The sequence below is a fragment of the Topomyia yanbarensis genome, chromosome 3 (genome assembly GCF_030247195.1).
Source record: "Topomyia yanbarensis strain Yona2022 chromosome 3, ASM3024719v1, whole genome shotgun sequence".
NCBI lineage: Eukaryota > Metazoa > Arthropoda > Insecta > Diptera > Culicidae > Topomyia > Topomyia yanbarensis.
This window is the reverse complement of record NC_080672.1, coordinates 267,678,783-267,695,325: the sequence shown is the minus strand read 5'-3', so window position 1 is coordinate 267,695,325 and position 16,543 is coordinate 267,678,783. Positions and strand designations below refer to the sequence as shown.

The window sequence follows — 16,543 nt, the reverse complement described above, 5'->3', positions numbered from 1 at the left end:
TAACTTTTAATATTTAACTGAAAAAATCGCAGCACTGCCGGCAAAACATAATATTTTTTCTAGACTCCTTGAACAATTTTCTTCAAAAGCCAACTTGCGGTTTGATTCTACAGTAAATAGAACCGGAGATATGATCAAAAGAAAATCAAGGGTTTTGGCAATTTGTCAAAACGGCGGGTGCTCCCATGACCCGAGGGGTGGTTCAATTGTCACAAAAAATTGGGTTTTTAGATATTGGCCCTAGATGAACAATTCCTCCAAATTTGGTTCAAATCCGTGAAGGTCGATTACACGTGCCTTGATCACTTCGCATGGAATGACCCATATATTAATAAAGTGAAGATCCGTTTTTATCAGCTCACTTGTGTATTTTAGGGTGACAAAATGGGGAAATGGACAAAATGAGGGTTTTTTCTTTCTTTTCTACGAAACTGTAAAAATAATCCTCATGTATTCATAACCTTGTCTGATTATTTAGTAAAAATGTCCCTTAAGGGGTTTTCCAGTGCGAAATTTGGAAAAATTGCTTTTTTTTGCATATTTTGCATCTCTAAGAATTTGACTTGGTTCGTCTGTTACAGCCCAACAAAATGATTTTTATATGAGGCTGATAAAATAGGATCTAAAAGCTGACAATATTGGGGGTAGACAACATCGATGGCAGACAAAATCGGGGGCTGATCTAATCGGGTCTTTATTGTAATTTTATTTTCTTCATTTTATTCATTTACATCATTTTATTTATTCTATTTCTTTCATTGTTTTTCGCTGTGTTTATTTTATTGGTTTAATTTATATCAGATATTCTGACCATTTTCTTAATTATACTATTTTACTTATTTTTTACTTTTTAGCGACATTCAATTAGCTATAGATTTCTGAGTAGGGAAAGTTATGAAAATTTAGAGCCATAGTACTCAAGTGAGAATCCATCGGCAGCGATGGATAGTCGCTATAGGCAAAGCCATATCTTACACACACCAGCAAACCCGCTACCACTACAAGAGCAATTGTAATAGTCTAATAAAAGTCTACCCCGGCATTCGGAAGGCAAAACAAACTTGACTTCTCTTTTGTCGGTTCTCACGGTAAAGAGGGAAAAGTCTGTCTTTGCCGTTGTGATATGTTGGTAGACTTGAGCGATTCGTAGTAATGCTGCCTAAGCTCGACTCCTACCAGCCGAAGACAAAAGATTAGTCAGTAAGATTTTAAGCCTGTTTTCCCACCGCTGCCGATGGATTCCCATCACGGTTCTCACGGTAAAGAGGGACAAGTCTGTCCCAGGAGACATGTTGGTAGACTTCAGTGATTCGTAGTAATGCTGCCTAAGCTCGACATCTGCCAACAGAAAACACAAGATTAGTCTGGAAGATTTGAAGCCTGTTTCTAATGATCCTGCCACTTCTAGTTTTCCGATCTGTATATTTCACATCCTTGCTCTCACTTGAGTACTATGGCTCTAAATTTTCATAACTTTCGCTACTCAGTAATCTCTAGCTAATTGAATGTCGTTAAAAAGTAAAAAAGAAAATGTGACTACATATTAGTCGAAATAAAAAAAGGAAAAAAATAAAATTCATGTTGTTTATTTTATTTATTATTTAATTTGATGAATATCATTGTTTTATTAGTTTGATATAATCTATTCATTTTATACGAGGTTTTACTTGGCAGGACACGAAACTGTGTTGACCCGATATCTAGCGGGATGCGTACTATGCATGAGTTCTGCAAACTAATGAATGAGTAAACTATTATGTGTATAAGAAATGTTTCATCACCCTCTTAGGTCGATTGAATCGTTTTTTAATTCAAGAAAATTTATCATTTTTCAATCCTTATTATACGTACACGGGCTCCCTGGAAATGGCTGGAAAGCTCCACGTCTAACTAAACTTCAACGAAACGGTCGGTGATTCCTCGACAGTAGGAAAAACCAAATCGGCTTTATGTCTACAACCGCCAGCAGCATCGTTTATTTTATCTTTCCGCTTTTCTAGCCACACTCAAATATATAACGTGGAGTTTGTATTAAGTTTTTGCTTCGATCTTTGTTCACTCTGATAGCATGTACCGTGGCGTAGCTTTTGAATGCAATAATTGTCAGTGAATGACGACCACTGTCTAGATATGATATTTCCGTGGGATAAGGATGAATAAACTAGTTTACAAAAGTATGAAGTGGATTTAATTTGCAACTAAATATTCTGTTTGTTGGCGCTTGAATTGGTAGGCGTGTACCTAGGCACTGATCATTGGGGCAGTAGAAATATTTTTGTGCTACCTTTCAGGTAGTTTAGATACAATATATTGCCATGTTCAAGACAAGTATGCCGTAAAAAGTGGAACTTAAAATGGCTTTTTTCACAATAACGCAAAACTGTTTTGCCTACATCGCAGTTTCCCAGCGCATTATCACAAAATTCTATCGGGTGTGGCATGCCGAGCATTTTCATTTCCTTATCTCAAATTTCTTTGGCTGGCTTGTAGACCATTATAAGCGGCACTTATCTGGTTAGGACGGAATCAAGAATCCATAAAGTTGGTAGTAAAAATACACTTTGAAAACCGAAACGATGAAACTTCTGGAGCAGCTCGACTACCAACTTGGTCTTGGCTGCGGTAATTGACGCTAACAGACTGCAATCAGCGAAACGATGCGATGCCACGGCGAGATTGTGCAAATCACCGAACAACAATTATGCTGGATGAGTTGAAACACTGCTATAGCCATTTTCTATTCTTATAACCTTGATTAAATTTTTAAGCTCCATTTAAGCTGTTTTGCTGGTGGTTCAGTTCAGTTGAGAGAAAATGGTTCCACGTTATATTGGTCATATTGTCTGCGGCTTTATGTCGGCTACAATAGCAGTTAATTGAAAAGTTTTTCGACTGAAATTATTTACCATTTTTCGAAGTGTGACATTTGGAAGTATTCTGGAACGATCCTCTAATATGTATGGTGCCTTTTCGAAAATTGTGCCATAAAACAGAGATTTTATTTATTTCCTTTAAGGGGTTACACAACTGTAGTATTTAAAAAAAATCGGAAGTTCAAAATGTGCTTTAGGGTCTTGAAAATGATATAACAAAAAACCGCAGGCGACAATAATTGCTAAATGTTCTAATTTTCAATTCTGCTGCAACGCCTCTTATGTAAACCCAGAGCGCACTGAAAACTTTAACTGCGTTTTTCTCGAAACCACATTTTTTTGAGCTGGCCGGAAACGTAACTCGAACACATGATTTTCTATCGTTTTGAAATTTTTACAGTATATTCAGAATTGATTTCTCCAGCGACATACGTAGGATTTTATTTTTCTAGTGATTGGTTTTTTTAAAAAAAAAATTTTGTAACGATTTTCATGACATTTTTAGAGTTTCTAAAAAGAGCACCATTTCGCGAAAAATGAAAATATCGAAAAAATCCTACGTACGTCGCTTGCTATTGTTATGGGTAATCGCAAAAGCTTTAATTACAAGCTCTTGGTTAAACATTACGGGAGATAAGTTACCGGCCGGGTGGACCCTTTCCAAAAATTGGTGTCTATGGGAAAATGCTGCACAGCCGCCATGTTGTGAAAAAATCACTCGAAAAAAATATTTTTTGTACTTCACAACTAGTATTATAAATCCCATTTTACAAGATTCCGATTCAACTCTTTATTATGTCTAGAAAAAATCCCGGAATATGCCTGAGTTCTACAGTGGTGTAACTTCTTAATAGAATGGCATGCACTACTGTTGACACATATGAAACTTTAGGGATCATCCATAAATGACGCAGCATTATATGGGGGAGGGGGTTTGTGATGACGTTTGACGACAGAGGGGTTGGGTATTAAAGGAGAATAACTAACATCGTTTTTATTATTTTTTAATTTTACGGGAACAAGGGGGGGGGGAGAATTACCGTCAAGCTACGTAATTACCAGGAAGGGTATTTAGAGGTTTGTGACGAAATGCTACGATGGGGGAATAAATGCTACGTCATTTATGGATCGTCCCTTACGGCGCTTGCCAACCATATCATGCGTTTGGGCCGTCGCACGGTGGCGTAACTAAACCAAATTCATGTTCTAAACTATGTTGTGCGTATTTAAGTTTTATTACACTTTAAGGGTGAGCAAGGGATTCAGCGTAAAAAAACACATTTTTCGCGTTTTTTTAGAAATTTGGTTAAGCGAATTGATCAAAACTTTCGGATAATATATTGTATCATATTAATAACATTCTGTAATTTTGCTATGGAAAAATATCGACAAGCGACTCGGTGACGAAGCTTTTTGTAGAACGTCTCTGGAAAAACACGATTTGCGGTGTTAACTGCCATTCAAAAACTACTTAATCGATTTATTTTAAGCTTTGCATGCACATTCTATGTAAAAAATACCTAACCCCTACGTTGAGCTTTCGGGATAGTTTGTCAATTAAGGGGGTTTTTATTCATAAAATGGTGGATTTTTTCGTGAAAATTCCAATTTTTATTTCAAACTAGCTGTAACCCGGTGCGATTCGCTACACCCATCAGGACTAAACGAAATATTTTAAAAATACTAAAAATAACAAATATTTTTTCTCGCGGATAGACAATGTTCTTAGTTTGACCATCTGGAGCACAATTAAATTAATTGCTCTGTTTTCCTACACACAATCGTTTGAAATCCCTTGATATCATTCGAATTCGAGGTAGAAGTACATCTGCTCCTTTACATTTTCTAGTTACAATGGTCGCTTAAATGAAATTTTTCAACCAAAGCACAGTTGTGGTGGGTCGATGTTGCGCAGTAACTAATATAATAGGCACACAAAGTTTCAATTGCAACACATGCGGTGCACAGTGTTGCAAAAAGACGTTTTCACGATCAAAATTCAATAACTCCTGAACCATTGGTTTTGGAGAATGGATTTTTTTCGAAGAAGTTTATGGATATAAATAGATGCATCTTTTGATATAATGAATTGAGCGATTAATTCCCTAAAAGTGAGATAGAAAATTTATTTCCCCAAATGATTTAGCTAGAAGCTCGCTGTCTTCAGTAAAGTTCTAGAAAATATTATTGGAAAAATCTTTACTGAAGATACTAAAGCTCTATATAGTAACAGTAGCAAGATATGTAGATTTGCTTGGGATAGATCCCTTAAAAACAGTTTTTCGAATATAACTTTTTACGATTACTTTTTATTATTAAAAGTGTCTTCTACATAGTTGCTAAAGCGATAAAATACACATTTTTTATAACAACGATGAATATGTAACTTTCGAAACAACAAAGTTATTGTCAATTTTCGAATATTTTTTATCAATTTACACCTTAAGCAACTTAATCGCAAAAATTCGTAGAAACAACTTTATTCTTTCGATTAAATATAAAAAACCTTCGTCTGACGGAGACATGTGCTGGGTAGGTTACGTCTAAAACCAATACTCCTGAAAGCATGGTGGATCGAATGGATTAAATAATTCAACACGATAATCCATAGATTTATATGCGTAACAGAATTACCATCGATTTTTTTTGGATGGAGTAGTGCATGAAATTGAAGTCAATATACGCAATCGATTAATTCTTCAACAGATTGTATTATTTTACAAAATCATGTGGAAATGTGGTGCAATTTATTGTTGCATCGATTAACATTTTCTTAATCCATATATCTAATTTTTTTGGTGAATTAACCTGCGAAGGTGACTATAAGAATCATTCAATAAAAGTATGCACATATAGTGAAAAGTTCTGTTTTCGAAACATATTTCCAATGATACGAAGACATAACGGAGTGTTGGTGGACGTGGGTAAAGTTAATTCATAAAAAATGGCACATTTAAAAAAAAATATTTTGGTGATACAGAGAGTGTTGGTATATTCATTCACTTTCCATATAATCACTGTACAATTTAACAATATTTCTTCAAATATCATAGCAGAATACTGGAAATTGAGCCAGTGACAGAGAATCTCTGGAGGAATCTCGTTGAAAACTTGCTTTGTGGTGTACATCATAAATCAAAATATTTTGGACCAATCGTTTTCAAGGTTCTACATATTCCCAGGTATTGATCGAAGTTTTTATTTTTTTCTCGATATTTGAATTTTTCATAGCATTCTGCAGCTAAAAATGCAATTTTCGCTAAAAAAAATCATAAAATTTATTTTTGAGAACAAATTTATGATCTTTAATGATGTTATGATATGAAGGAGAACTGTGCAAAATTTCAAACAATTTGGTTCAGTAGGTTTAGAGTTATGCTGTACATTTAGAGTTATTCGAGGTGTCTCCTGAAGATTCACTTTAACACACCCAATTTTCAATATTTTGCGGTGAACATTAAGGAAAATATTGCTTAAATGTTAAATAGAAAATGTCTGAATAGACTAACACTCTCGGTATCGCCAATTTTTTTTTTTGAGCACGATATTTTTTTCAACAATAATCCTACCCTCTTAAGCAAGAACTGATTTCATCAGTAGGTGTCGACTACCGGAAAAAATTTGACGAAGATCGCCGACCACGCCACCAAATATTCGATTAGTTCCTTTTATGGGTCATCGTGAATTCGTCCTATATAACAGTGTTGCATTCTTTCAGCATTTTGCTTACACCCGAATTTTGATTGATATAGTAAGTAACGTTTTCAGCAAGCGCAAGATTTAGTGGCTATTTTAGGGCAGGGCTGTTCGTCCATAATCCAGCAATGTTGATTTAACTTCAGATGAAGCGACCACAAGTGCAATTTTCAATTCAATTTTCAATTTAATTTTCGGCAAATTCATGCAATTCATCTGTATTATATTCTCATTCGCGTAATAGATCTCTATCAAATAAATTCTTGCTATTCCATTTATGTGCTGGTAAACATACATGCAACAAAATTTTAGATTTTTGAAGTAATTGATAGATATTGCATCAGAAACCCTCCCTCTCCTTCAGATTCCGAAACCAACAATCATGTCCACCGTCTTGGTGAAAGGAATACTTATGCCAAATCATATATAATATATATATATATATATATATATATATATATATATATATATATATATATATATATATATATATATATATATATATATATATATATATATATATATATATATATATATATATATATATATATATATATATATATATATATATATATATATATATATATATATATATATATATATATATATATATATATATATATATATATATATATATATATATATATATATATATATATATATATATATATATATATATATATATATATATATATATAAAAAAAACTAACAAGTCTTCTAGCCACCGAAAAAAAGTTTCCAATTATTAAACCGACACTTTTTTATGTGCCACAGGCAAACAAATTTCCAATCAACAATCGTCCTCGTACATAATTTCCAATAGACGATTTATCTAACTTTCTTTCCCAAACTTATTACAACAGTTCGCTGATTCACACCCGTACATCGAGGAGCTCTGGGGAACGCTCTGTCAGTTTTGGCCAAACAATCTGAAGGTTATATTACGCTACCTGCTCATCATCTCCGGAATGGCCCCGAACGAACTGTTGGCTTACGTAAGTACACATTTTCTTCTAATCGAGCCGCTCTGGCTATATTGATCTACTACTATGTCTAATTGACCGGAACCATTAATTTAAACTTGACTTGCCTGTATGCCGCTTGATACTGGCCTTTGCTGTTGTTGATGTGGATCACCCTTGAAGGCCAAACGGGTTGCGCTTTATCTGGCCCGATCCTGCACCAACCGGCTCCTGGACGAACTGATGAGTGAGCTGCAAACCGTGGAAACGCTGAATTGTTTAATTGAGCGTACCGAGACTCCTCCGTTCTATCGGTTAACGAGCATGCGGAAGGCTTCCAGCCATTCGGATGGTAAGTTTAAATCGAACTTATATTGCTTTCTCGTGGTGATTTGTGTTTTCAATTTAGTATTTGTTGTACCAGTGGTAACAAGGGACGGAGGACAATTAATGTGAAATGGATAATTAAAAAGTCCATACAGGTCGGGTAGAGTGTTGTTGACAAGTTAGCGTGAGGCGAATGCGTTTATATCACTTGGCACTGAAATCTCGAGATTTTGCTCTCAACATAAATATGGTCTATCCCATGCATATAGGCTGTTATCAGTAGACGTCAGCAAGAAACTGTTTTGTTGCAAATAGTTACGTTTTTTATTTATTTTCGAAGTATACGGTGATCGAGTTACCTCGAAAGGTTTGGGACCTGATATGCGAAAACGGTTTTTTTCCTCTATATTTTATTGTAATTTTGCAATAAACTTTTTGGTAAACACAGCTGGTTTCTCATCTCGCTCAGTCCAAAAAATTGGAAATTGCGCTGCTTTAGCAGGAGAAGCGAACAAATTCCCCGCGCATCTCTGTCTGTTTGCAAAAGCAAAATATCGGTGTGTTTCTTTCTACTATGTGATACGTGAACAAAAATGAGTGGTGATGCAGAGCTAGTTTATTCCCTGATGCATATAAACTGTGTTGCTGTTGACTTTTTGAAATGTCTCGTACGACCATCGTTTCGTGAAGTGGAGCATTTATTGAATATTATATATTATTAATGCAATTCCACCATATACGCCAAACAGTACTGATTATGTTCATAACCATTAATCAAGCAGAGTAATTTGACCTGCAGAACAACTTTGTACACGTCGTCTAACAAAATGGGGTTTTATATAGCATGCCAACAGATATCTCGACAAACATATGATTACGGCTTAAAAGCCAACTGTCAAAATTCTCTTTGAATGGAAATTCCGGACAAACCGTTACTCGCCAATCACAGATGTTGATAGTAAACAAAAGAGAAAAGTTTTCTCTTTCATTAGCTGCTGTGAACTGTGTTCGTAAATTCAAAGAGAATTTTGACAGCTGGCTTTTAAGCCGTAATCATATGTTTGTCGAGATATATTTATTTATTGATTTTATTTTCGTCAAGCATATGTAGACTACATAGAATGCTATTACAATATTTAATGTATATTATAATATACATTTTTTCTACGGCTAAGTTAATTTGTTTTCTAGACATAGAAAGGTCAATTATTTCACAATTTTCATTCTTTTGATGGGGATATTTATAGCATAGTTTATCCTAAAAAAATGTTCTTGGAATAAATTACGAGTTCTTTGTTGACGGCTAGGTACATGAAATTTCATTTGCCAAAGTAATGATGTGGTTTGTATACATTGAGAAATAATATAGTTGATGAAGCAAAGCAAGGCAAATTCGAGGCGTTCTTTGAGTGTTTGTATATTGACGCGTATCTCCAATCGGCAATATCAACACATTCAAATCCTCTTTGCTTCGCACTAATGTTTCATCAATTCTTATACAATAAATATTAACGCATCGGATGCTCTAGAAGTGTGTAGCATTTCGTTTGTCATTGTATTGCATATTAAGCAAAGCGAACATAATGTGCATAAAGATGGGCTTCGATTTTCACTGCACTACACATTTCGTATTTGAAGATCGGCTCACACTCGGCCAGCTTCAAAGCACAGTCAGAAAAAACCGATTTGGAACAGTGGTGGGGTATTTCGGTTGGTGTTAGCGATAGCGTCTGCGTAAAATAGTCCTTTCCGTCATGTACGGGAAGCAATACCTACGGTTTGAATCCACGTATCCGAACCGAGGGTCCGGATCCAGACAGTCGTCTGGATCTAAGCGCCAAGTCTAGGTCTGGTTAAGACCTGAACCTGTTAAGCGGAAAAAGGGATGGGCTATATCCTGATCTAGGCTGAACTAATTCGGTTCCATAGACTGATGCGGATCCGTAGTCTGTACCGGACTCGGGGTCTAGGCCTGGACCTAGATCAGAAACGGTACAAAGCATTGCATCGATTTTAAATTTTTTATCTCACTATCCAACCTACCCAGTATAAAATCCGTGCAGCTGGTTCCTGCCAATATTGGGGCAGATTCCAGCCGGAATCCCAGCAGAAATTCGCCAGAATTCTGATTGGTTTGACTTGACGCTCATAGAAATCGGGTGAATTATCCCACATACGAGCAAAGTCGAGGTTGACACTTACTGAAAAACTGTTTTGTTGTGTGATGCACATACATGCGCAGGTACCGAAATTCGTCATTCCATTGTTTATTATCTTTGCGGTAGTACAGGTTTAATACCGCAATGCGCTGTTGCGTGTTCTGTTACTAAAAGACAATAGAATCTATTCTAAAAGTAATAGAAACATACTTGTCGGATTGTTGGTGTAGGTATGGTAACTATTGGTTTGGAGAAACCGTGGAATATTGTTTGTTCTGCATTTAATTTTTCGGCCGGCTGTCTGTGATGTATTAGAAGATGTCGAATGCTGTTTGATTGTGTTGGTTGTAGTAGACGAATTTTCTTTAGTTGTTTGGGCACCTGGCTTACCGTAGTGTGCCGTCTGGTTGTAGAACTGGAACGTGGCCCTCTGCCCAGAGTATGTGCATAAAGTGTTTTTGCATATAGTTAACACCTTGATCTGCCCTCGAAAGTCAAGCAAGACAGAATAGGTTGGCTCAGCTGTATTCCACCACCCGGAGACCGTTGAGAATGCCAGGGAAGAAGTTTCTCCAAGTGTCGTTAGAGATTGATTCCACTTCTCTATTCTTCGGCATGAATCTTTTAAAATAATCCGTGCTAGTACGAGGTGCCAAATCCTGTAGACGAGTTTCCGTTAAATCAAAATCAGTGTTCATATACATATACACGATAGCGTTTGATTTTATCGCCCGTTAGCAAAAAAAAATTCTTCATAATGATCATTTGACATTACGACCGTACGACACAATAATTCTTCCCAACCAGGGTCCTTCAAATTGATTTGAGCCAGAGTTACAAATTTTCAAATTCATCTAATGAAAATTGATCATATTCTGCCGCATTCATTTTCAATATTCAGTGACGCAGCTGAAAACGTCAAACGAACAAACCGACCATTCATCTATGCAGATTTTCATTCGTCTCCGATTATTATACGAAGCGAATGTACAGCAATGAATCAAACGCCTCAAAGTAGGGGTACAACTTTTAACGAAGTGGTGTCTGAGTCCGTTTTGCATGGGGCCTAGCAGTGCATGGTTGTGTAGTAGTACTCGAGTCCCGCAAACTATACATTTATGTGGAATAATGCTTAAATTTAGCCGAATAATATTAATAATGTTAAGAAAAATTTTAGTACATAATGCGAGTTATGTTTTGGTTAGAAAATTTTAGTTTTACCTATGACCGCATAGAGGGCGCCAACACTAACTTTTCATAGAAGAGAGATAGAATATCGAGATTATCGGAAGAAATACTGCAAAATGCCCGTTCTATAACTTTATAGAAGACACCTAATTTCTATCTCTCTCCGTTGAAAAGTTAGTGTTGGCGCCCTCCACGCGGCCATAGGTGGAACTAAAATTTTCTAACCAAAACATGACTCGTATTATCTACTATAATTTTTCTGACTGTGCTCTTGAGCTAAACCTAATTAATTCACAAAAATGGTTAGTTCGTAGGAATCGAGTACTGATACACAACCATGTACTGCTAGGCCCCATCCGAAGGTGACTCAGACATCACTTCGTTAAAAGTTTAATAACTTGTTTCAACAAAGCCGGATTGACTAGCAGTCTTCGACAAAGTTGTAGACAATCAAATCATCTTTCTTATTTTCACTTACAGTGATAATAGGATGCATACAGTGCCATCTATCATTGCTAATGCGAGCTGGTGTGTTTTCTCCATATAAATTGTAATAAAACCCCATACAAACTTCAGGCACGTAGGTCCGGTAGCTAGACTTGTCCGATTTGCCTCAAATTTGGAGCAAGTACTTCTGGTGGGACTAGGAATCGACTCAGAGGTGGGCCGATAGGGAACATTTTTTTCTTGTCACTCTACTGTAGATGCTTAAAAAACAGTACATTGATACTTAATTCTGAGAAATATAGATAATATAGCTTCATTTAAATGTTGTTCAACAAATAGTACTCCCTGATAGATCCAAAATAGGCCTATTACCCTAACTATATTTGATCGATTTAGCTCGAAATTTATGGGTATATTACGATCGATTCAGGGATTAGTCAGTGGTTAGCGTTTTTTTCCTGGTCACTCTAATGTAGACTTTTCATTTATGCCGAAGTCATCTAAAAGTGCCAACATTTATTTCCTCACACAGAACTAAATTAGCATAACATTTGTCAATAATAACTCTTTTAATCTTTTACAGAAAGTTTACTGTTTATTTTCCAATAGGTCGAAAAACAATTACTCCGAACACAAATAACAAACAATGTCTGTTAACATTATGTCAACTCCGATGGTTTTCTGGCATGTAGTTGCCTTCCCAAAACACCCAACAAATTTAATCGAATTCGATTAAACCGTCCGTTCCCATTACCATCCACTTCATTCTTGTCGTTCTTTGTGTCGTGCGGGTTCACAGACACCGAGCAATCAACCACCCAGCACGGGGTGATTAAATTCATTGTCCTTTTTTTACGCGCGGCTCGTCCAATCATGTTGCTGGTAGTTTTTTTTTCGTTTTGACTATAGATTATTTAATTCTGACCCAAACTCCGACGCCCACCGAGATGCGTGCTCTTCTGTCGTTTGCTGATTTTCACTGTTCATATTTTCCTTTTTCGTTTCGTGCAGGACCGGCTTCTGGCAACAACGATCCCAAGGTGCAGGATGTCGGTGTGGAGAAGGGTACGATTCACACCAAACGGCACAGTGGCGAAGATCACATCAAGTCGGGGTAAGTAAAAATACAGCGTTTTCCGCATGGAGTTGAATATATTATCAGATTTGTCGTTTGTAATCCTCGGTTGGATTTTATATAATTAGAAGCCATTTTTAGACGGAATGTGTAAATTAATTAGTTGATGGTTAGTGCAGATTTTTCTGGATCTTGTCGGATAAAGTTGGCTAGCTATCGAAGGCAAATTAAAATCTGTTTGCGTAGGCTGATGATATCAATTTTACCATATTCTGATTATTTTCATTTATCGTATGGAGCTCTTGCACCGAAGTTTGGATTAACAGGGTTGTGGCAATGCAAGTTGGATTCCTGCCTTATGCTCTTAGGTATTTACAGTTAAAGTTTCCCATACAAGTTTAAGGACCTGGGATTGACATTCAGCGTTCTTCCAGAAATGCCGAGTGCCAATAGTTAAAAAGAAACGAAGACGGGTAACTTCTGCACCCAAAAGTTACAGCGAATGGATTGATTGGCCACAAATAACTTCTTCTATATCTCACGCAGAAGTTATATGGGACCATTCATAAATTACGTAACGCTTTTAGGGGGGGGAGGGGGTACAACAAGTTGTGACATGTTGTGACATAGGGGGGAGGGGGAGTTAGCTAGATCGTTACGTAACATGTTTTCACCGAAGAAAAAAAAATTTTTTCTGGGAATTTGTTACGTAACAGGGGAGGGGGGGATGAAGAAATTTGTGACAATTTGTTACATGGGGGGAGGGGGGAGTCAATTTCGGGCAATTTTTGCGTTACGTAATTTATGAATGGTCCCTATACAGTTTATTCATTTGAGTTCAAGACAGATACACCAATCAAGGCTGTCTTGCAAGGATTACCGGTCAAAGTTTGGACAAAATAACCAACGAATTGACAAATTTACTTGAATTCATTCCTTTACACGTAATTCTTAAAAAGAGAAAGCCTAACGCACTAAAACGCCAGCACCATCAAGAGTTATCCAGGAGCTTTAATTCATTTTATTCGTAATGCGGTAAATAAGTTGAAAGTGTTAGAAAAAGTATGTTTTATATTCTACGGACGAGTAAAGTGCGAACATTGTAGACGACATGGGGGCAGAATTCACAATCTGACCCAATTTCTGAGATGCCAAGGCTTAGGGCAGAAACCACAGAAATTGTCGCATCTGCAAAGCAAATTTCTCGGCATGTCATATTTGAGGAAAAGTTATAAATTCTCGTACAAAGCAACAAATAAAAAAAATACTTACTTCTTCAGGTACATTTCACAAACATGTTTAAACGTGTTAATCGGTTTCAAAATAGAAATGCCATTTTTCTACCTACCCAGTCTATCTCAGTCACACCAGTGGCAGGTAACCCGGTAAAAAGAACGACGGTTTCCACGCCGCTTTTTTCATTTCCACACAACGCTTCATTTGCTTGTACCGATCGAGGGAGTATGTATTACGGAAGAAAAATTATTTTTTTGCAGCAATCAATGTTTCAATTGATGACTTAATTCTAAATTTTACTGCCATGTTTGAAACTTTTCAAACTGGGTAGGAATTTTCTTAAAAAATGTAATGAATTTGAAGTTTAATAATGATTTAAAATATTTCTTCATCTTTTTTAGGATACACAATGTGCATAATGCCGTTGTGACCTAAACCTTCTTAAGACCAGATACTAAATTGAAGAGTAACACTAATTTTGTTAGTAATCGATTTGACCGAATTGTTGGAATCGGTGGAGGAATCGCACCAGCGGTTAATCTCAGAATCAAACATTGTGTCTTACCCTCTCTTGACACCAAAGTTATCGAGTGTTTGGATATTGAAGCTAAAACCGATCTTGGTATCATTTTTATTGCTATAACATATTTGCCTCTTCAATGCACTGGTAAGTAAACTAATTTCTTGAAAGGAGACTTGCAACTTACTTACACTCTTCATCCCGTAACTCCGAAACCGGAAGTCCATTCAATACAAAATTCAATAGCAGCCGATACGTATTCAATATTCAATATGCAAACCACGTCGTTTCAGGTATTTCGGTAGTATTTATTTTATACCGTTTAAAATGTGTCTCAATTAGCTTAACAACGTGCGCGAATAATGATAACATAACAATCGGCACCTTATTCAATTGTTTGCGGAGAAGGAAATCAGTATATGGTTGTCATTTGTTACTGTATAAATACCAATGATAAATAATACTTTTTCTGCGAAATCTTCTATTACATAAGTATAAGTATATCTATTTCGACAAGTATCTCGAAACACTAAAGGTAATCGCTTTTCAGTATATTATATTGTTTTTGGAATGTCGTGTTTCGCCGGAAACAAGAAATAATAAAATCGTTCACATACCGTGTGATTCAATTAAACATAAACAACAGTCCCGACTATCGGCAGTCCGGAGATGATGTTGCTTTTTTACAAATCGATCATTTCCAAATTTATTTAACAAACTATAAATCTATCATAAATTCTCGGCAGCCGGCTGCCCAGAGCAATAAACACATGATAACACTTCTGAGAGTTGCATAGATCGTATCATTTATTAAGGTGAATCCAGATTTGTGTAACTCTTTACTCCACACTACTATCATAAACTACTTCCCGTGGCAAACGTGGTGATACAGAGGTATACACGCTATACATTTGTTATATTAACATTCATTTCCTTCCCAGATAATTGTAAGAACGTGGCCGGCGCCGTTATTGGCATTTCAAAGTATAGAACTCTCGAAACGTGCACATTGAGAATGGATAGCTACTCCCACGCTCCATTCGTTGATTTTCTGTACAATTTCACTTTTTCTGGTCAATCATGGAGTAGTAACTCGAATTGTACGGTCATAATGCTCATGTTCATACTTTTTAAGTGTTATCGCAAATACTTTGTTTTAGAGATTTTTAGAGAACTTTTTCATACCGGCTTGAACTTTCGTTCGAACCGGTCTCAAATCTTGATAGCTCCTAGTTTACCTAGAGTTTTTCAACAGCAACAGTCTTTCGCAAGGCTACCTATATTTTCGCTCGATCAGTCTTTCTCAAGACTACCTATATTTTTTCGACAATTAGTCTTTTTCAAGACTACCTACTTTTTCTACTCAGTCAATCTTTTTCAAGACGAAAACATTTTTCAAGAACAATTCAGCCTAAAGAAATATTTAATTCTTCCAACATGCCTGGGTCCTCCCAGAAAGGCTGTGTGCCAAAAATTAAAGCTAAACGGAAAAGGGTATCTTCTTCACCCGAAAATTCAATTGACTGCAGCAACTCATTCGATGTTTTATCCGAATGTGAAGCTGATGAAATTTCTAAATTTCCTCGCATTGCGCATAATGCCAATGAGAAGAAAACGCAATCACCGCCGCATATAACAGTGATGATCTCCGACTTCAAAGCCTTTCGAACTGAGCTTTCGACGTTCCTTCCGGACGTGAAAGTCTCTTTTCAGATTGGCCGAAGAGGAGAATGTCGAGTTACAGCGGAGGAATTGATTGGCACAAACGACTACTCCAGTATCTTACGGAGAAGTTATATAAATTTTATTCATATGATTTCAAGACAGATAGACCATTCAAGGCTGTCTTGAAAGGGCTACCACAAGGTCAAAGTTTGGATGAAATATCCAACGAATTGAAAAATTTACTTGGCTTTTCTCCTTCACAAGTTATTCTTATGAAGAGAAAGGCTAGCGGCGAGAACACGCCAGTACGCTCTCGAATTATTCAGGAGCTTTATTTAATTCATTTTAACCGTAATGAGGTTAATAATTTAAAAGTATTTGAAAAAGCATGTTTT

General features: G+C 36.3%; 1 protein-coding gene across 6 annotated transcripts in view; it reads left to right on the top strand.

Moving 5' to 3' along the window:
• The window catches only part of LOC131689849 (protein furry), a 411,320-nt gene that overhangs the window by 205,798 nt on the left and 188,979 nt on the right, over positions 1–16,543 (top strand). For all 6 annotated transcript variants that reach the window (XM_058975189.1, XM_058975188.1, XM_058975187.1 and 3 more), the window contains 3 exons: positions 7,433–7,564; positions 7,715–7,883; positions 12,664–12,766. In XM_058975189.1, coding sequence (XP_058831172.1) covers positions 7,433–7,564; positions 7,715–7,883; positions 12,664–12,766 — 404 coding nt within the window. The remainder of the gene's footprint in view (positions 1–7,432; positions 7,565–7,714; positions 7,884–12,663; positions 12,767–16,543) is intronic.